This window comes from Ranitomeya variabilis, chromosome 2, assembly GCF_051348905.1.
Source record: "Ranitomeya variabilis isolate aRanVar5 chromosome 2, aRanVar5.hap1, whole genome shotgun sequence".
NCBI lineage: Eukaryota > Metazoa > Chordata > Amphibia > Anura > Dendrobatidae > Ranitomeya > Ranitomeya variabilis.
In genome coordinates, this window is record NC_135233.1 from 987954027 (window position 1) to 987976765 (window position 22739).

At 45.4% G+C, this 22739-nt stretch overlaps 2 protein-coding genes across 6 annotated transcripts in view; one reads left to right on the forward strand and one right to left on the reverse strand.

The window, feature by feature from the left end:
* Positions 1–22739, forward strand: part of LOC143808394 (uncharacterized) — a 426051-nt gene that overhangs the window by 381372 nt on the left and 21940 nt on the right. The window lies entirely within an intron of this gene.
* Positions 94–5608, reverse strand: LOC143808372 (inhibitor of growth protein 5-like). Its single transcript, XM_077290938.1, has 7 exons — positions 5339–5608; positions 4937–5103; positions 4357–4468; positions 4166–4253; positions 3611–3746; positions 3364–3425; positions 94–2890 (listed from the first exon to the last, which is right to left on the reverse strand). The coding sequence occupies exons 1-7, from the start codon at positions 5364–5366 to the stop codon at positions 2854–2856; spliced, it is 630 nt and encodes a 209-aa protein (XP_077147053.1). The 5' UTR covers positions 5367–5608; the 3' UTR covers positions 94–2853.

Consider the following 22739-nt stretch of genomic DNA (forward strand, 5'->3'; position numbering starts at 1 on the left):
TCGAGACAGATCTGTTTCATACAGAGGATCTAGAACAAGTGCAATGGTTAAAATAGAAACTATGAAATATATGGAAAATAGGAGGCATCAATGTATAGAATATATGACTTTACTTCAAACCATTTCCACGTGGAAGCCCTCTAAATAAATGATTTCACATCTTTTCGAAAGAACAACAAACTTGGCAAAATTCCTATTGCCCACTATAGCTGATTTATACATATAATCTAATCTCCGTATAGATATACATCTTTTGTATTTACATGTAAAAATAAAACTGGCACTCTAATACAATATAGAGGAATCTTCTAGTGGACAGCTACAGCCAAGCCCCCCAGAAGCAGTGTAATACATTAATTTATTGGCCTCTGTAAATCAAATATATTATCCACATCTTTATCTTCTCCGTATACCTCTATTTAAAATATATTTTCAATCAGATTGGATTGGATATAGATCTTTGGTGCAAATTAACCAAGCGAGCCAGGTCACATATGTTAGAACACAACACTACCACCGTCACATGGCAGCCCACCACACAGCACTGCCACAATTGTGATACCACTTATAGAAAATTTCCTATTCCTGGGGAGCCATCAGCTCTTCAGTGAGGTCCTCATTTTGGGGGCCAATGGCGCATGCGGATTGTCAACACTACGTAACATTAATATTGTGGCTGCACCATGTGGATTGATGTTCTGGAGGTCTGACTCCGATGTGAGACCGAATGCTACTTGACTCCCTTGTACTAAAAATTATCGCACAAAATAGAGAAGTTACACTCAGAATACGCCAGGATCACATTATCAGAGGTCACTCTTGAATAAGACACAATATGTGAATGCGCTTGTGACTGCATAATCGCATTGTTGTACAGTGGTAACACAAGCTTACGCCTTGACTTTGTATGTCAGAACTGAAACAGTAAGGCTGCCTTCACGCTTCGACATTCATGGTCCAAGTAAAGATGATCAGATCTGGACCGCCTGTGGATCTCCGAACCCAAACTCAACAGCCGCTTCGGTTTATGAGGCTGTGGAGATTTTCAGGAGACACGTGGCTGGTCCAGACATTGCAGTCTCTAATTAGAGCTTGAATGTCAAAAGTGTGAAACCACTGATGCCACATGAACAGGCAACTGTTGGATACCTAGCAAGTTCAACACATGGATCAGACACCATGTGCATGGTATTTGCTGGGCATCAGACCCAAGTGGCATGCAGAAGCTTATCTACATGCTGGATATCAGAGTATGCAAAAAGAAGATTCTGCACAACCTCTTTATTCACACAATATATGAAAGGCAACGTAATGGAAGAAAAAAAAAATACCCCCTCCAAAAAAAACAAAAACAAACAAACACACACACATACATATCTATATAATGCTGCGGCATTTCAGGGAAAAACCTAGGTTAAATAGCCGCCGAAGACCGAGCAACAAGGGAGACCAGTCCAGTCTGGTGGCTTGCACCCGCTGTCATGCCAGGGGACTGGAGAAGCCGCCAGAGACCAGCTTGTCTGACTAGTCTCCTGTGTGGTTCTGTCCCTAGCAGCTTTCAACCTACTGGTATATTCTTCTCTTACACATATATGGTTCAAATCAAACAGGCAGTACCTGATACATGCAATTCACGGGTAGCATGCCCAAACAAAAAAAGTACAATTCACAAGGGGCATACTTTCTTTTTCAAATTAATGTATATATTTATTATTATACACACCATAGAAATCCTGAATTTCAACATTAAAGATATCCTCATTCCAGATTGCCGGATTAGGCTAGGATTATACAGGTACTGAGAGTGTGGCTGATTAATACACAGCACTCGTCTGTATAAAATAGAAAATAGTGCAAATATAAATGCAAAGCTGGTTTTTAAAACAACCATAATATGGCTGCTTTTTAGGGTCCATATAACAGCTGCAATATTTGGATCCCCAATCGCCCTTTAACCAAATGTGGACCACTATAAGGATTTACGGCTCTCAAGTTTATTCCCCCCTCCCAAATCTCTGCACGTTTAAAGCCATGTGAATTTGCCTTATGTAGAATAATGAACAATTTATACAATCACTTGCAGTTTTGAGTGCCAAGAAAACCTATGGGGTTAAATTCATGTAGGAATATAACTATTATTCAAATATTTTTTTTCGAATACATTTTTCAGGCTCACTATAAAAGCCTGTATGGGGAGGGGGAGCGAGTGTCGTCCACACCAAAAAAGGAGCAGTTCATCAGCGTCTTAATGCACAGTGACCATGAATTTTCAGAAAATTATATCCATTTTTCTTGGACTGTTAAATGTAGATTTTTGCACACACAAACAATAAAAAAAATAAAATAAAATGCAGCAGTTATGCAATGTGGGAACATGTCCTAAATGGCCAAGGCCGCATGCTCGAGGCAGGGCTGTAGCAATACAGATACATGCATTTTGCATTAATTTTACAGTCAGCACTTGCGCATATTGTGTCTTACAGAGCGTCCCTATACAATGAATTTACAAATTATCACATTTTATTTTCATAGTGAAACATGCGTTCACTTAACCATACATAGAATTCATGGCATGGTTAAGCAGGAATCATGGAGTAAGACATGCCCAGTTTACTTTTGCTCTCCCTTCCAGTAACATAAAATGAAAAAAAAAGATATATAAAAAAAAAATTTATAGCAGTACCAATCCAAATGTGCAACTGTTCTCTCCCTAGGAAGAGGGTTGTGGATTTGGTAAGAATCTGTTGCTTCCACCTTTAATCTTTAGGAAGCCGTCCAGTGGTAAAAATGATGCAAGAACAAAAGTATGTGGTAGTAATAAGGACGAATCTGATAAAGGTTGTGGTGTTGCGTTCATTTCTTTCGCTCCTGAGTGCAGCGTGGACAAAACCTAGGAGAGAAAAAAAATACTGTGATCAGGATAATAAAAGAGAGTATTCACATGTGGTCAGTTAGCCGGCCTGTCCCATTCATCTGAATAAGATTTGCAGAAATTCATTTACAAGAGAAAGAAACAACTGCATCCACACAAAATGGGTTTTCAATGACAGAAACTAATCTTACCCAATATACTCATTGCTGGAAAGGACTAGGAGGCATTGACGGTAGGTAGAAAGCAGCTGCAATACTCACTTTTTCTATCTTGGTATATGTCAGATAGAATTGTAAAAGTGAGTGATCCCCACAAAAAACCCATAGGCATCACAGACATATGACCCCACACCCACGATGTACAGTCAGAAGAAAATTACTAAATAGTACCGCCAATAATGAAGGTTATGGTGCAAGCTTATATATTTACCAATACCTACTAGTATGTGATTATTAAACAACTGGTAACAAATATAAAGATGCTGAACTTACCACTTTCCTTTTGGTTTAGTGGTGAGATCTACACAGGCAAAATGGAACCATTCAATGGGACACTAAAGACAGAAATAATTCTGTGAGACTATGATCAATGCCTAAATTATATAAATATATATATATATTTATTTTCACCTATTAGATATTAGACTGACACTAGTGTGCATTTTTGTATAGAATTGGCTACAAAATTTCAGTATGTCTTATTGTCCATTAGAAGTGATATAATATACACAATCCTTACATCTGGGTTATCGCAGCCAATCATTTCTCCATAGGACACCTGGTGACACAGGCAGTATGTAGGCTCATTGGGGTCCACCGGCATATCAAGGACATCGGAAGGATGCACAGATAGGACCGCATCTGAAAAGACTGGCCTGTAGGAAAAAGCATAACCCAATCACAATGGCCAAAATCAGAGAGTGATTCAGAACCTAATGAGAAGAAGCAACTCTACGTTTAGGTAATCGAACATTAGGTCACAGAAAGTCAGAACTATGGCTGATCTCGGACTTCCTGTTGATGTTTGATTTGTCTGAAGGCAGGGACTGTGACGCCGGCGATGGTTGGGCACGGGGCTCACGTGATTTAACAACCGCACTTGACTCTAAGGGAAGCGAGTGCCAACACCGAAGAGGAGTATAAGGGTTTACAGTTTAACAGGGGGCATTCATTTCCATTAAGGAAAATTTGTCAGGTTTTTGCTATGTATTCTCATCCCCTACATCATGCTGCTCTCAGATTACATAGCAGAAACCTTCTGACAGATTTCCTTTAAGGTATTAATTTGACTTACCCTCCTTTTAATTTCTTTTTCTTTACTGTATCTTCTTCAGATACCCGGCGGCCTCGGGATCCACGCTTATCCTTCTGACCACGATTCTCTGTTCAAAACATAGTAAAATAGGCCCCCAAAAAATCTTAAATATAGACACCTATTTATGCACAAAAACTGGCAGTGCCAACTGTTAGAAATGAGAGTCTCACTTTTCACACCACGTCCAGACGAGCTGTCAAACTCGGCCCCTTCTAGTTTTTCCTTGAGGTCAGCTTCAAATCGTGCCAAATCGGCATCCAGACGCCTGATGTGCTTATCCACCTTTAATTACACCAAAGACACAAATTGCCTAATTTTGTCGCCATTGAAAACATACACGTGCTCAGCTAAAGAACAAATGGATGAACAAGTGTGGGGGTACACCCATCTATAAGAGACATCTGGGCAGTCAGTGATTCTAACCACACACACATGCACACACACATGCATGCACGCACGCACGTTTGTAAGGCAAAGGCTGAATCTCCATAGTCTTGTAGAAGCTATTGTGTTATCTGGAAATAGAAATATCCACATACAGGCACCAGTATTCGCAATTTTAATAGGAACCTGCCATTAGATTGATGCTGCCCGAGCCACTCCATGTTACACAACCACTCCTCGTCATCTCTTACAAATACCGCCATATAAAAGGTGGCCTTGGAGGAAGTCTATACGGGTAATGTGTGACCACCACCTGTGCTCCCAGGATCTAATACATGGATTCTTACACCAAAGCTCCTTTCTTACCATTTCATAGGTCTGCATGGCCAGCTGCACTTTGTCATCACTGTACTCTTTGCACTTGCTGTAAGCATTCTGGATACGCTGTAGATGCTGCACCCTCTGTTCAGGAGTGAAGTCCCGCACCTTGGAGATATACTCACTGGCCAACGCATCGATCTCTTTCTTTTTATCTGTAAATAAGTATTAAAATTTTAACATAAATAAATACAACTTTAATTCATGAGTGATGTGTAAGCTACAAGGGAAAATTCTTTACCCTACAACAGAACGGACCAGAGGCTTAAATTGCTCTAAAGTTTACTTACAATCTTGTTTCCGGTGGGGATGCCGGACTAAAGATTTTAAGGCAAGGTATCCATCAATATCATAACGACAACACCTTTAAATTAAATATAAAGAACATACCCTCTGTCCTCTGATCTAGATCACTCATAAGTTGGAAATTTCTTTGGAGTTCACATGGTAAATTTTCTATACCTTGAAAAAAAAAAAAAATTATATTAATAAAAAAAAAGTTTGAGTTGTACAAAAAATGTACATTACTTACGAATGGATGTAACCCGCAGCACAGTGGATGACGTTCTGTACTAATTTCTAACCAATTACAGCCATTAAGCTACCGAATAACAGGGTGCAGTCGCTTCTACTAAACATCGGTGTTCTTGCTTATATCACACATCATTACCCTTCAGTATTAGATTTTTTTTTTTTGTCTAAGTATATACCGTAATTTTAAATGTAAACACATAAATGTACCTTACATTAGTAAGAGGACCCCCCACCTCCAACCTCGCACCACAGGATGGTGGAGAAGTGTCAGAGGCACCTGCTGCTACTAGAAGGGGGTGCACATTCAGTACTGCACTAAGAATTAGGGAACTAAGAAGCAAATCCATTACGGCATTAATGCCGGAACTCTGGCAACACACCTTACTAAGGCGCTGCATTTCAGAAGCTGCACAGAAATATGGCCACTTTTAGTGTCCTCACATCAGTCCCAGCCAGATATACCAAAATGGGAAGAACATGGGTGAGACAGGGTGTGAATACACCCCCCTGTCAAATTCACAAAAAGTTATGACACTTTAGTTGGGGCTATGGGTGACAGTGTGTTTGTGGAGTCTGTGCATATCAGAAATGGTTCTTTAGAAACATTGCACTGGTTTCCTTGATGCTCCGCATAACAAATATAATATTTGTTTTATTAAATATATCTAAGTAGTCTGAAGTATTAACCACTAAATGAAGGACAGTCTGTGATAATGAATTAGTCTCATGTATGGTTATATTATCCCTATAGAACTACTAGGTGACTGGTTTAAATATTTTGTAATATTCATTTTGACCACTAGAGGTCGCATCATGCCACCCTATGCTTTATATGCTTCCCAAGATTCATAAGCCAGGCAGCCCAGGGAGGTCAATCATCTCAGAGGTGGGAACACTCACTGAAAAAATCTCAGGGTGGGTAGAAAACATCCTTAAGCCGCTTGGTAAGGCTAGGTTCACATTGCGTTAACAGCAGCCTGTTCAACACATGCGTTAATGGGCTGCTGTTAATGCAAGTGCCGAATTTCGCTAGCGCAGATAGAGCATCTGTTAGCTCTATCTGCGCTAGCAGTGATGGACCCGGAAACGCTGCAGCCCGCGTCCCAGGGTCCGTCACTCAATGACGGCACATCGCTAGCGCACGCCCATTGTGGGCGTGCGCTAGCGATGCGTCCGACATAGGGATTAATGGCAGCGTTAACGGACTACGTTACACCGCATTATGCCACGGTGTAACGCAGTCCGTCTAACGGACTGCCAAAACGAAATGTGAACCTGGCCTAAGGAAGACATCCAGCTATATACAGGACACTACAGACCTGCTGAATAAGTTATCCACGATAGGTCCCCTCCCCAACAGCACCATCTTAGCCACCATGGATGTCAAATCCTTATATTCTAACATCCCACACGAAGATGGACTAACCGCCTGCCGAATGTTTCTTGAGGGCAATGCGATCCCTTCCGAGTCTGTAATAACACTGACCAGATTCATCCTCACACACAACTTTTTCTCTTTTGGTGAGGAGTAGTGATGAGCGAATATACTCGTTACTTGAGATTTCTCGAGCATGCTCGGGGGTCCTCTGAGTATTTTTTAGTGCTCGGAGTTTTAGTTTTTCTTGCCGCAGCTGAATGATTTACATCTATTAGCCAGCATAAGTACATGTGGGGGTTGCCTGGTTGCTAGGGAATCCTCACATGTACTTATGCTGGCTAACAGATGTAAATCATTCAGCTGCGGCAAGAAAAAGCATAGTTACTCACCGATAACGGTGTTTCTCAGAGCCCATGACAGCACCACCAGAGAGAGAGGATCCGCCCTTCAGGGACAGGAAACCTACAGGATAAAAGGGCGGTACCTCTCCCCTGCATCAGTTTTGTTTACAGAGCATCGGAGGTCCTCCAGGTTAGTCACAACAAAAAATATACAACTTTATCATATTGCTGAACACCGTGTCTATATAGAAAAACACATTTCATACAAAAGAATGTGCTCACCGCACACGTGATGGGGGGGAATAAGCAGGTGCTGTCATGGGCTCTGAGAAACACCGTTATCGGTGAGTAACTACGCTTTTCTCAGTCCCCCATGACAGCACCACAGAGAGAATTGCAGAGATTGTTGCTTAGGGAGGGACCACAGCCTGCAGAACCCTTCTTCCGAAGGTTAAGTCAGATGAAGAGGCTAGGTCTAAGCGGTAGTGTCTAAAAAAGGTTGAAGGTGATGACCAGGTGGCCGCCTTACAAATTTGATCTAATGGTACCTCCGACCTTTCGGCCCAGGAGGTCGCCATAGCCCTTGTAGATTGGGCCTTCAGACCCTGTGGAACGGCGTTCCCGGTGGACGAGTACGCCAAGGCTATCGCATCTGTTATCCAATGTGCTATAGTGCCTTTAGAGGTTCTGAGTCCTTTCCTGGGTCCCTGGAAGCAGATAACAAGAGACCCTTCCTATGCTGCTGGGTGGAATTTAGATACTGAACTACACACCTTCTCACATCTAATGTGTGGAACTTTTCTTCTTTCTTATTTCTAGAGTCTGGACAGAAGGATTATTTCCTGAGACCTATGGAATGTGGACGCTACTTTTGGTAGATAGGCAGGGTCTGTTTTTAGTACAACCTTATCATCCAGTTTTTGTGTAAAAGGAGGGTTTGCAGACAGGGCTTGGAGATCACTTATTCTGCGGGCCGATGTTAGGGCTATCAGGAGGACAGTCTTAAGTGATAGAATTTTAGGGGGTATTGATTCTATAGGTTCAAACAGGGATTCTGTTAAAGCTGACAAGACTAGATTCAAATCCCAGGTTGATTGGAAAATTTCTGCTAGAAATCCTGACGTGTGCACATAGCCTTAAAGTACTTACTGAAAGGCCTAGGTCTAACCCCTTTTGTAGAAATTCTAATATTTCAGCAACTGGGACCCCATCTTGCAACCTAACGCCGGAGGTGGACAAAAAATTTTTCCAGGTTTTGCCATAGATTTTTGTGGTCACAGGTTTTCTACTTTTCATTAGTGTAGAAACTTGTCATGGGTTCCTTCTCCGGTATCACACAATCAACAGAGCAAGAGAATAGTGAACAATTCCAAGACCCTTATTTAGGCAAAACACGAAAGGTCCATATATATGATCCATCACACAAAGGATTAAAGGGAAGGTGCCACCAGTTTTCTTGTAGTTTGTTTTTTTTGTGAAATTAAGCTTAAAGGGAACCTATCACCCCGTTTTTTAAAGATTAGATAAAAATAGTGTGAAATAGGGGCAGAGCTGGGCTTTACATTAGGGCCTCTTTGGTGCCTTTACACCCCCGTTAGGCTGCCCAAATACCTTAGTGAAGTGTCCGTTTTGTCCTGTCAATCAAGCTGGTCAGGTCGGATGGGCGTGGTCACAGCGCTGTTTGTCCCCCAGGATCCTGCTCATCATTACGTTGGTGGCGTAGTGGTGTGCGCATGTCCAGCAGATGAATCCACTGCCCAGGAGATGAATAACGGCGCGGTCTTCGCTATTCAGCCGTTTACCGGTGGGCGCGGCCATCTTTCCTGTGGCCGCGCCTGCACAGATGGAGCGCTCTGCTGCCCGGGGCTTCAGGAAAATGGCCGCCGCGATCTCCATCTGCGCACGCGCGGCATCCCGCGGCCATTTTCCTGAAGCCCCGGGCAGCAGAGCGCTCCATCTGCGCAGGCGCGGCCACAGGAAAGATGGCCGCGCCCACCAGTAAACGGCTGAATAGCGAAGACCGCGCCGTTATTCATCTCCTGGGCAGTGGATTCATCTGCTGGACATGCGCACACCACTACGCCACCAACGTAATGATGAGCAGGATCCTGGGGGACAAACAGCGCTGTGACCACGCCCATCCGACCTGACCAGCTTGATTGACAGGACAAAACGGACACTTCACTAAGGTATTTGGGCAGCCTAACGGGGGTGTAAAGGCACCAAAGAGGCCCTAATGTAAAGCCCAGCTCTGCCCCTATTTCACACTATTTTTATCTAATCTTTAAAAAACGGGGTGATAGGTTCCCTTTAAAATAGTAAATAAAATGTATTAATGCAATGTTTGCACTGTTTGCAAACATTTCTATATGAAAAATATTATATATTTTCTTACAAATATATATATTGACCACTAGGGGGAGCATTTTCCGTTTTAGACCTCAAGCAGCTATAGTGAGACTTACCAGCTTTACTGTTAGCTGGAAAATCTGGGCAGTGACTGCTGACATCAGCATTTCCCTCCCCTTTTGGGTGGTCTAATATCCCTGGGGCAGAATGAAGAGCAGCATCACAGGGCAGAGCCATTTTGTGTGTGACTGCCCTGTGATCTGCTATCACCAGCAGTTACTGCATCAGAAGCACAGTTAGTTTATGTGGTGTGTCCACATACAGCAGCATTGTCTGTGCAGAGCTGTCTGTGCCTCATCCCTCAGTAAGGCTACGTTCACATTTGCGTTGTGCGCCGCAGCGTCGGCGCCGCAGCGCACAACGCAAACAAAAACGCGGCAAAACGCACGCTAAAACGCTGCGTTTTGCGCCGCATGCGTCCTTTTTGGCCGAAAGTTGGACGCAAAAAAAATGCAACTTGAAGCGTTTCTTGCGTCCAACGCTTGCGGCCATGCGGCGCAAAACGCAGCACAACGCATGTCCATGCGCCCCCATGTTAAATATAGGGGCGCATGACGCATGCGGCGCCGCTGCGGCGCCCGACGCTGCGGCGCCGACCGCAAATGTGAACGTAGCCTAAGATAAGAAGGAGCTCCAGGTCTGCAGTGAATGGCCAGGCAATGTGGAGGGAGGGGAGGGATACATTGTATGGCAGAGACAGGTGTCAGGTGTCACCTCTCTGCAGGCTGGGAATGAGGGTCTGTGTGTGAGGGGGGAGGCGGAGACACAGCAGAAGAAGCACACAGGGCAGCATGTGAGGGGCAGAGGATGTCTGCCCAGTGCCTGGAGTACAGAGGGGCAGTGCACGTCTCTCCTGTGATAGAAAGTAAGTGGAGCTTGGCAGAGAGCACTGGGCTATAATAAAATGGGAGCTAGTCACACCTACAGCAGTGAGTTGTGCAGCCCACAGAGGCGTGCCCAGCTCACTGCTAACGCCTCTCCAATGTTAAAGATAGGAGATAATAGACCGGCGCTGACCCTATGTCCATGGGGTGCTGTAAAATGACACTGTTAGTGCCCTGCTACTGCTGCAAAACCAAGATGTCAGCCCCCAGCTCCTTCTTTAAACACACATAACACACAAAATCTGTTTCACATGCATTTAAAACTTGGTTATAGCAGCATGCTATGCTACATTACAGTGATTTATTAATAATCTACAAACGCGGTACCTTACCTTTAAATATTCCAGAACACGAATACAGTTCAGTTACAGAATAAAAGTCCAACAATCCAGCACAGAGGATAACAGTCCATATTCCCTTCTTTCTCTCTGATATGCTCTTCACATCATGGTTCCACATCAGACTGATCTCTGTGTCTCACCTCCCTGATATTTACAAATCTCCCCCCTCATTCACAGGCCAGGAGGGGGAAGGTCTCAGGGGCTCATTGTTTCAACAAGCTAGGTCAACATGTCATTAGCATATTAGCAAACAACATTATTCACTGACCCTGTGGATAGATAACAATACAGAACTGTGGGGAGAATATCAGATGGCAAATAACAACTCATCCTACAAGATACAGTAACACCATGATAATCAGTGAAATAGAAATATACACAAAAATGATACCCACATAGCATATCACACCATCACAACCTCTCCCCCCTCATAATAAGTGAGCACGCCATTAGGTCTACACAGACCACTGGCCTGCTCACTTTAGTCCACTTTGCTCCTCAGTTTATAGTTCCTTGTACAGTGGCAGGGGTTGCAATAATCATGAGAACTTGTCCATAAATTCCCAGGTCCTGGCTTTATGGTCATACCAGGCTTTTTGACTGGACTGGGCCATTCGCTGATGTTCATTAGCCAAGGTAGCTAACTGGGCGAGACAGTCTCTGAACTCTAGAACGTAGGGAATGATGGGCATTACGGTATCTGCGATATCTCCCTCCAATTGTTGTTTCAGAAGAAGGAGAGGCCCACAGACCTTCTGCTCCCACAAAATGACTTTGCAACTCCCCAATGTCATTTCCAAGGAGGATATCTGCAGGAAGTCCTCCCATAACACCAATCCAATTCAGTTTTTCTCCAAAACCGAAACGTACCAAAGCTCTCTGTATATATTTGCGGACACCCTCCGCCAGGACAATGGGAATTCCCGAGCCCTGGTGAATTGCCTCGGGTCGAACCACACAGGGGTCAGCAATAGTCAGGAATACCCCCATGTCTCTAAATCCCGACACTTTGTATCCATCAATTAAGACATCCTGCAGGTGGCAATGCCCTTGCTGTGTATTTCTGATGAACAAAGGCCGGAGTCCGTACACTCCAGGAGGGGTATCTATGGTGCCGTGGTCGGTGGTCCACTCTGGTGGGGGTGGCGGTTCCTCTTCCTCAGGCGGGATGGAGTGCACAAGATGCACTGGACGAGGTGGGGCTGCGTGGGGCTCCCTCCGAATCCTTGAGGGACAGCCAGACTGCAAATGTCCAGGTTGCCCACACCCGTAACATCTCCTCTCTGTGATACCCCCAGGTCGTGCTCGGAACTGTTGGGGCCCAGGATTTTGAGCTGTGATTGTCATCGTCCTGCAGCTGGGTGGAGGGGCAGATATAATCGGAGGGGGACGGGGCGCGGTCGAAAGCCGTGGTTCATTGTCCAGAAGCCTCCTCCATTGCGGTCAGATAGTAAGGGCTTCATCGGCCAGGGCTGCAGCTCTATCTACGGCGTGCACTCCCGGACCCATTCCCGTACCTCTGCGGGGCACTTGGCAAGAAATTGTTCTATAAGGAACGCCTGTATAACATCTTCCACAGTAAAAGCATTTTCTGCTTCCAGCCATCTCCGACATGCCTGGGACATCTTATGTGCATACATCCTAAACGATCCCCCCGTAGTGCATGGGAGGTCTCGGAACTTGGCCCTATATGAGTCTGGGGTGATAGCATGGTAATCCAGGATAGTCTGCTTTACAATGTTATAATCCCGATTCCGCTGTGAGTCAATGGTTCGGTAAGCCTCCGCCAGGCTACCGTTCAGGAGCCCCACTAACAAACGTATCCAGCCAGAGTGGGGCACCTCCATCACAGCACACTGCTGCTCAAAGTCCTTGAAGAACCCCTCCACATCTCCGGAAGCCTCATCAAATGGCTTAACTCTGTCCGGGTGATCCGTACAGGCTCCCGGATCGTTGTGTTTACATTCCACATTGCGCTACTCCCTCTTTCAAGCTCCATTGCTTCTCGTCTCCACTGTGCCCGGCGGGCAGCCTCCTCCTTGTACTCCTGAGAGACGCCTGGGCCTAGAACCGCCATCTCTTCTTCGTACCACACCACCCACTGGCTTTTTGGGGTGGGGGTCCTCGTCTCCAGTGCTCGTCCTTCAGACATATGGGAGTAGGTGGTCTGGCTAGCACCCACCAGTAGATCGATTAAGGCCTCTTTAGTCAGTCCCTGGTAGTTCAGGCCCAGGTCTCTGGCTCTCTCCTGTAAACTGGATACAGTCCAATTTATGTACTAACTCTGTGTGTGGTTCTCCATTAGGTTACGCTCTGCTAATCCCGCTGCTTGCCACCAGTTGTCATGGGTTCCTTCTCCGGTATCACACAATCAACAGCGCAAGAGAATAGTGAACAATTCCAAGACCTTTATTTAGGCAAGACACGAAAGGTCCATATATATGATCCATCACACAAAGGATTAAATATTCCAGAACACGAATACAGTTCAGGTACAGAATATAAGTCCAACAATCCAGCACAGAGGATAACAGTCCATATTCCCTTCTTTCTCTCTGATATGCTCTTCACATCATGGCTCCACATCAGACTGATCTCTGTGTCTCACCTCCCTGATATTTACAAGTCTTCCCCCCTCATTCACAGGCCAGGAGGGGGAAGGTCTCAGGGGCTCATTGTTTCAACAAGCTAGGTCAACATGTCATTAGCTTATTAGCAAACAACATTATTCACTGACCCTGTGGAGAGATAACAATACAGAACTGTGGGGAGAATATCAGATGGCAAATAACAAATCATCCTACAAGATACAGTAACATCATGATAATCAGTAAAATATAAATATACACAAAAATGATATCCACATAGCATATCACACCATCACAAAACTAGCTACATCAAGTGAAGCCAGGACCCACTCATTATCTTGTATCAGTGAGCTATATTGTAAAATGGTCTGCACCCTTCTGATAATAAATGTGGTACTTTTCCCTGGAATGAATCCAGTCTGATCCAGATGCATAATTTCGAGAATGACTCTATTAAGTCTAGTGGCTAGGATTTTTGTGAATATCTTATAGTCTACATTTACCAACGAGATTGGATGGTATGATTCACATTCTAGCGCAGCGGTTCTCAACCTGGGGGTCGCGACCCCGAGGGGGGTCGAACGACCAAAACACAGGGGTCGCCACCTCTCTCACCTCCCCATCCACCTTCCCCCGTATGCCTGGACTGCTAGCTTTACTCCCGGCATAGCTTTGGGATCCCCGCAGGAAAATGAATCGATCGCGCATCGGATCTATGGAGATACCAACTTCCGACGTCCCCCCTTCTTGTTTGGTGCAGCCAGGACAGATCCGGAATCTGTGGCACGTATCTGGCAACAGAATCCAGGGATGCAGGAAGAACGCGGCTGCCGGCATCGGTAATCGGCTTGAAGGGCTGCGGAAGAGCACGCCATAAAGGAGCCGTTCGGTACCCAGCAGTGATCCGCCGCCATCACTGTGTTACAGTGTGCCCCCGGACAGACACCTCCCCCATCCCCTCCGGAGTAACAAGTAAGACTCCCAGACATTGGGAATCTACCAGTTATTTTTGTGGCTCAATAACTGGTCATTTAAAGCAGAATGTCCTATTTTATACTTTTAGGCACTGACTGTGGGCTAGGGGGGAACTGGATGAATCTGGACTCTGGAGGGAGGCTTTCTATGAAAAATGTGCCCAGGAGCTGAGGGATGGAGCTTGCTGACCCAGCTATAGGAAACCTAAAAGAAGTGACAAATGGAGAATTATCCCTGTAATAAGGAAGGATGTCTAATTAAGGGGGGGGGGAACGCTCCACAATCCATAACATCGCATTACGTGTGTCCGGCGCCGGACACATGTAATGCGATGTTATGGATTGTGGAGCTGCCAAGAAGATTATAAAGATGAATTTCTGAGCATTCCTGAGGATGAAGAAGATCAGAAAAGATGTATAAGGCCATGTTCACACAGTGCGTTTTTTACTGCAGAACCGCAGCGGTTTTGCCGCTGCGGTTCCGCAGCTTTTTTCCATGCAGGGTACAGTACATTGTACCCTATGGAAAACAGGAACCGCTGTGCACATGATCCTGAATTTAAAAAAAAAAACCGCGCTGAATAGCTGCGGGAAAAAAGAAGGAGCATGTCACTTCTTTGCCCGAAACAGCAGCGGTTCTGCACCCATAGACCTCCATTGTGAGGTCAAACCCGCAGTAAAACCCGCAGATCAAAAATATATCTGCGGGTTTTATTGCGGTTTGTGGTGCAGAACCGCTGCAGCCGGAAGTGCGGGGAAGCGGCCGGAAGTGCGTGGGCGGAAGTGCGTGGGCGGAGAGACATGGAGGCATACCGTCGCATGGGGATCGTGATTGATTTGGCATGTGTATGTATGTGTGTGTGTGTGTGTGTGTGTGTGTATATATATATGTGTGTGTGTCCCCATGCGACGCTAGTGCCACCATTGTGCTAAGTCGTTGAACTTTCCCCCGCAGCAGTGCCGTTAAGCGAGAGTGCCGGGGTCAATGACCGGCGGTAAACTCGCTCGCGCATGCGCAGTGACACACTGACAGGAACTATGGCTCCTGTCAGTGTGTTGCTGCAGCCGTGGAGAGCAGACATATCTCTGGATGTGTCTGTTCTCCATGGAAAATCTTTGTGGGATACGTGGCACTTAAATACGTGGCAATTATATACGTGACACGTGGCACTTATACGTGATACGTGTCACTTAAATACGTGATACGTGTCACTTAAATACGTGGCACGTGGCACTGAAATACGTGATACGTGGCACTTAAATACGTGGCACTGAAATACGTGGCACGTGGCACTTAAATACGTGGCACTGAAATACGTGATACGTGGCACTTAAATACGTGATACGTGGCACGTGGCACTTAAATACGTGGCACTTAAATACGTGGCACGTGGCACTTAAATACGTGGCACTGAAATATGTGGCACGTGGCACTGAAATACGTGATACGTGGCACTGAAATACGTGGCACGTGGCACTGAAATACGTGGCACGTGGCACTGAAATACGTGGCACGTGGCACTTAAATACGTGGCACTTAAATACGTGGCACGTGGCACTTTAAATACGTGGCACGTGGCACTTAAATACGTGGCACATGGCACGTGGCACTGAAATACTTTACTTTAAAGTAGCCACCAAAATTATTTTTTGGGTTGGGGGTCACCGCAACATGAGGAACTGTATTGCGGGGTCACGGCATTAGAAACATTGAGAACCACTGTTCTAGCGGGTCTTTCCCTTCTTTTTTAAGAACTGTTATGTTTGCCTCATACAAGGAGTTTGGTAAGCATTCCCCTTGTTTGGTTTGCTCGAAGACATCCAATAAAAGGGGGGTTAGAGTATCTTGGTATTTGCTGTATAACTCAATGGGAAAACCATCTGGGCCTGGTGCCTTTCCTTTAGCCATTTCTTTAATTGCAGTAATTATCTCATCCAATGTAAAATCTGCCTCCAGGATGGATTGCTGAGAATTGGTCAGTTCTGGGAATCGCAAGTCTGACAGATGTGAGAGGTAGTGTGCGGTGTTATAGTCGCTTTTGGACTGATATAGTGATTTATAGTAATCGAGAAATTGAGTATGTCTTCAGCGGAGGTGGCTACAGTGCCGTCTGGCCTCCTAATTTGAAGTATGGTGTTAGATGCATTATGTTGATGAGCCATGTAAGCCAATAACTTGCTAGATTGGTTACGCAATTCAAAGTAAGATTGCCTTGTGAAGAATAATTTCCGTTTAGATTTAGCTTCTAGATGTTGTGTGTACAATCTATGAGAGCAGAGCCATTCTGACCTGTTGCCACTTGAGGGCTCTGCAATATATTTATTTTCAGATTATTTTAATTTAACCTCTATTTCGGCATCTTCCCTGGATGTGACTCTCTTAACATATGATATTGTAGATGAGAGACAGCCGTTTAGATATGCTTTCAATGTGTCCCAGAACAAGTTGACATCACGGGGTTCAGTATGTGTTGATATAAAACAGTATAGTTGTGCAATTGTTCTGTCATATGGGCCAATTAATTTAGGCCAGAATGAATTTAATTTCCACAATGGTCTGCGAGTGATACAGCCAAACATAAGAGTTAACACTAGTGATGAGCGAGTATACTCGTTGCACGGGTTTTCCCGAGCACGCTCAGATGGTCTCCGAGTATTTGCAAGTGCTCGGAGATTTTTTTTTCATCGCTGCAGCTGAATAATTTACAGCTACTAGACAGCTTGATTACGTGTGGGGATTCCCTAACAACCAAGCAACCCCCACATGTACTCAGCCTGGACTAAAGACTTGAGCAGTCTTTTAATAAAATGAGTTCAGTTAATGGCTTAGGCAATATAGGACTTTGCTCACTGTTTGGGGTATTCTATATTCCTTGTTAACAGCCTGGTCCGTTTATATGCAATGCCTGTGTTTTGTTATGCACTGTGGGTCCTGTGACACTCAGCCTGTGTTTATTGTTTGTTAAGGAGTTATATGGCTTGCTATCGGTTAGGCCGAGTTCACATTAGCTTTTCTGTGCGCAGCGTATGATCCGCATGCGTCATGCGTACATATCTTAAACATGGTATACGCAGGGACATGCGTTTGCATGCGTTCGCATGCGGATGCGTATGCATGCGTCGTTTCGCGGTGTGCGGTTGTGTCCGGCGAACGCAGCATGTTGCATTTTTTGAGGCATCAAATATTGCACAATCATGCCCATGCGGATGATTGTGGATGAGTGCGTAAAAAAACGCATTACTGTCTATGGAAACGCATTGGTACATAAGGACATGCGTACGCATGCGTTCGATACACATGTTTACTTCAGACTGAACATGTCCAGGAACTGGATTCAGCCACTCCTAAAACAAAGGGGTAAAAGGGGGTGAGGACACAGCAATTTCATTACTCTCAATATTCTGGATGCAAGCACAAGACTTTGGATGTAAGCATGGAAGCTTTGAAAATGTCTGTCTGTCTTTGCAGTCTGTACTCTGTACTAATTTTTTTTCTGGTCCTTGTAGACTGTTTGCTGCTTCAGTCTTGGTGCTGCCGTCCTAGTGCTGCCTTCCTGGTGCTGCCTTCCTGGTGCTGCCTGTCTGCTGTGCTGTTGGACTACCGACTGCAATGTAAGTATTGGTGTCCATTGTTCTTTTTTTTTTTTTGGCTACATTGTGTTTTGTCATGATCTCAATGGCAAGAGAACATAGCATCAGCATATATAGGAACTAGCTCTTGGAAGATGGGAACTGAGCTGACCATGAACTAAACCTTACGCACAACTAGCAGTGGCCGGGTAGCATGCCTACGTTGATTCTAGATGCCCAGCACCAGCCGGAGGACTAAATAATGCTAGCAGAGGAAAATATAAGTCCTAGCTCACCTCTAGAGAAATACCCCGAAAGGAGACAGAGGCCCCCCACATGTATTGGCGGTGAATTAAGATGAAATAACAAACGTAGTATGAAAATAGGTTTAGCAAATTTGAGGTCCACTTACTACATAGCAGAAGACAGAAAGGACACTTTCATGGTCAGCTGAAAACCCTATCAAAACACCATCCAGAAATTACTTTAAAACTCTGGCATTAACTCATAACACCAGAGTGGCAATTCCTGTTTCACAAGAGCTTTCCAGACACAGTAACGAAACTACAGCTGTGAACTGGAACAAAAATGCAAAAACAAACATGGACAAGAGTCCAACTTATCTAGTAGTTGTCTAGGAGCAGGAACAAGCACAGAGAGGCTTCTGATAACATTGTTGACCGGCAAGCAACTAACAGAGAAGCAGGGTTATATAGCGACTCCCAATCTTGATGGGAACAGGTGAACAGAGAAGATGAAAACACCAGTTCAATTCCACCAGTAGCCACCGGGGGAGCCCAGAATCCAAATTCACAACAGTACCCCCCCCTCAAGGAGGGGGCACCGAACCCTCACCAGAACCACCAGGGCGATCAGGATGGGCCCTATGAAAGGCACGAACCAGATCAGAGGCATGAACATCAGATGCATTCACCCAAGAATTATCCTCCTGGCCGTATCCCTTCCACTTGACTAGATACTGGAGTCTCCATCTGGAAACACGGGAGTCTAAGATTTTCTCCACAACGTACTCCAACTCACCCTCAACCAACACCGGAGCAGGAGGCTCAACGGAAGGCACAACCGGTACCTCATACCTGCGCAATAATGACCGATGAAAAACATTATGAATAGAAAAGGATGCAGGGAGGTCCAAACGGAAGGAAACAGGGTTAAGAATCTCCAATATCTTATACGGGCCGATGAACCGAGGCTTAAACTTAGGAGAAGAGACCCTCATAGGGACAAAACGAGAAGACAACCACACCAAATCCCCAACACAAAGCCGAGGACCAACACGACGGTGGCGGTTGGCAAAAAGCTGAGTCTTCTCCTGGGACAACCTCAAATTGTCCACCACCTGCCCCCAGATCTGATGCAATCTCTCCACCACAGCATCCACTCCAGGACAATCCGAAGATTCCACCTGACCAGAGGAAAATCGAGGATGAAACCCCGAATTACAGAAAAACGGGGACACCAAAGTGGCAGAGCTGGCCCGATTATTGAGAGCGAACTCCGCCAATGGCAAAAAAGCAACCCAATCATCCTGGTCAGCAGACACAAAACACCTCAGATATGTCTCCAGGGTCTGATTAGTCCGCTCGGTCTGGCCATTAGTCTGAGGATGGAAAGCGGACGAAAAAGACAAATCTATGCCCATCCTAGCACAGAATGCCCGCCAAAATCTAGACACAAATTGGGTTCCTCTGTCAGAAATGATATTCTCAGGAATACCATGCAAACGAACAACATTTTGAAAAAACAGAGGAACCAACTCGGAAGAAGAAGGCAACTTGGGCAGGGGAACCAAATGGACCATCTTAGAGAAACGGTCACACACCACCCAGATGACAGACATCTTCTGAGAAACAGGCAGATCTGAAATAAAATCCATCGAGATGTGTGTCCAAGGCCTCTTAGGAATAGGCAAGGGCAACAATAATCCACTAGCCCGAGAACAACAAGGCTTGGCCCGAGCACAAACGTCACAAGACTGCACAAAGCCTCGCACATCTCGTGACAGGGAAGGCCACCAGAAGGACCTTGCCACCAAATCCCTGGTACCAAAAATTCCAGGATGACCTGCCAACGCAGAAGAATGAACCTCAGAGATGACTCTACTGGTCCAATCATCAGGAACAAACAGTTTATCAGGTGGGCAACGATCCGGTCTATCCGCCTGAAACTCCTGCAAGGCCCGCCGCAGGTCTGGAGAAACGGCTGACAATATCACTCCATCCTTAAGGATACCTGTGGGCTCAGAGTTACCAGGCGAGTCAGGTTCAAAACTCCTAGAAAGGGCATCCGCCTTAACATTCTTAGAACCCGGTAGGTATGACACCACAAAATTAAACCGAGAGAAAAATAATGACCAGCGCGCCTGTCTAGGATTCAGGCGCCTGGCGGTCTCAAGATAAATCAAATTTTTGTGGTCAGTCAATACCACCACCTGATGTCTGGCCCCCTCAAGCCAATGGCGCCACTCCTCAAAAGCCCACTTCATGGCCAAAAGCTCCCGATTCCCAACATCATAATTCCGCTCAGCGGGCGAAAATTTACGGGAAAAGAAGGCACAAGGCCTCATCACGGAGCAGTCGGGACTTTTCTGCGACAACACTGCCCCAGCTCCGATCTCAGAAGCGTCGACCTCAACCTGAAAAGGAAGAGCAACATCAGGCTGACGCAACACAGGGGCAGAGGAAAAACGGCGCTTAAGCTCCCGAAAGGCCTCCACAGCATCAGGGGACCAATCAGCAACATCAGCACCCCTCTTAGTCAAATCGGTCAATGGCTTAACAATATCCGAAAAACCAGCAATAAATCGACGATAAAAGTTAGCAAAGCCCAAAAATTTCTGAAGACTCTTAAGAGAAGAGGGCTGCGTCCAATCACAAATAGCTTGAACCTTGACAGGATCCATTTCAATGGAAGAGGGAGAAAAAATATATCCCAAAAAGGAAATCCTCTGTACCCCAAAAACACACTTAGAACCCTTCACACACAAAGAATTAGACCGCAAAACCTGAAAAACCCTCCTAACTTGCTGGACATGAGAGTCCCAGTCATCCGAAAAAATCAGAATATCATCCAGATACACAATCATAAATTTATCCAAATAATCGCGAAAAATATCATGCATAAAGGACTGGAAAACCGACGGAGCATTTGAAAGACCAAAAGGCATCACCAAATACTCAAAGTGGCCCTCGGGCGTATTAAATGCGGTTTTCCACTCATCCCCCTGCCTGATTCGCACCAAATTATACGCCCCACGAAGGTCAATCTTAGAGAACCACTTGGCCCCCTTTATGCGAGCAAACAAATCAGTCAGCAACGGCAATGGGTATTGATATTTAACAGTGATTTTATTCAAAAGCCGATAATCAATACATGGTCTCAAAGAGCCGTCTTTTTTTGACACGAAGAAAAAACCGGCTCCTAAGGGAGATGACGATGGGCGAATATGTCCCTTTTCCAAGGACTCCTTTATATATTCTCGCATAGCAGCATGTTCAGGCACAGACAGATTAAATAAACGACCTTTTGGGTATTTACTACCTGGGATTAAATCTATGGCACAATCGCACTCTCGGTGCGGAGGTAACGAACCAAGCTTGGGTTCTTCAAAGACGTCACGATAGTCAGACAGGAACTCAGGAATTTCAGAGGGAATAGATGATGAAATGGAAACCAAAGGTACATCCCCATGAACCCCCTTACATCCCCAGCTCAACACAGACATAGCTCTCCAGTCAAGGACTGGGTTGTGAGATTGCAGCCATGGCAATCCTAGCACCAAATCATCATGTAGATTAAACAGCACCAGAAAGCGAACAATCTCCTGGTGATCTGGATTAATACGCATAGTTACTTGTGTCCAGTATTGGGGTTTATTATTAGCCAATGGGGTGGAGTCAATCCCCTTCAGAGGAATAGGAGTCTCCAAAGGCTCTAAATCATACCCACAGCGTTTGGCAAAGGACCAATTCATAAGACTCAAAGCGGCGCCAGAGTCGACATAGGCGTCCGTGGTAATAGATGACAAGGAGCAAATCAGGGTCACAGATAGAATAAACTTAGACGGTAAGGTGCAAACGGAAACAGATTTATCTAGCTTTTTAGTGCGCTTAGAGCATGCTGATATAACATGAGTAGAATCACCACAATAGAAACACAACCCGTTTTTCCGTCTAAAATTCTGCCGCTCGCTTCTGGACAGAATTCTATCACACTGCATACTCTCTGGCGTCTTCTCAGTGGACACCGCCAGATGGTGCACTGGTTTGCGCTCCCGCAAACGCCTATCGATCTGAATAGCCATTGTCATGGACTCATTCAGACCCGCAGGCACAGGGAACCCCACCATAACATCCTTAATGGCATCAGAGAGACCCTCTCTGAAAGTCGCCGCCAGGGCGCACTCATTCCACTGAGTAAGCACAGACCATTTACGGAATCTTTGGCAGTAAATTTCAGCTTCATCTTGCCCCTGAGAAAGGGACATCAAAGTTTTTTCTGCCTGAAGCTCTAAATGAGGTTCGTCATAAAGCAACCCCAAGGCCAGAAAAAACGCATCCACATTGAGCAACGCAGGATCCCCTGGTGTCAATGCAAAAGCCCAGTCTTGAGGGTCGCCCCGGAGCAAGGAAATCACAATCCTGACCTGCTGTGCAGGGTCTCCGGCAGAGCGAGATTTCAGGGACAAAAATAATTTGCAATTATTTCGAAAATTCTGAAACCCAGATCTATTCCCCGAGAAAAATTCCGGC

Excerpts from the sequence above, each read along its gene's own strand:
- LOC143808372 (XM_077290938.1), bottom strand. The coding sequence starts at position 5,366 with ATGAGTGATCTAGATCAGAGGACAGAGG. Across the intron at positions 4,469-4,936 it reads CCATGCAGACCTATGAAATG|GTGGATAAGCACATCAGGCG; the intron begins GTAAGAAAGGAG and ends GTGTAATTAAAG. Across the intron at positions 4,254-4,356 it reads GTCTGGACGTGGTGTGAAAA|AGAATCGTGGTCAGAAGGAT; the intron begins GTGAGACTCTCA and ends TGTTTTGAACAG.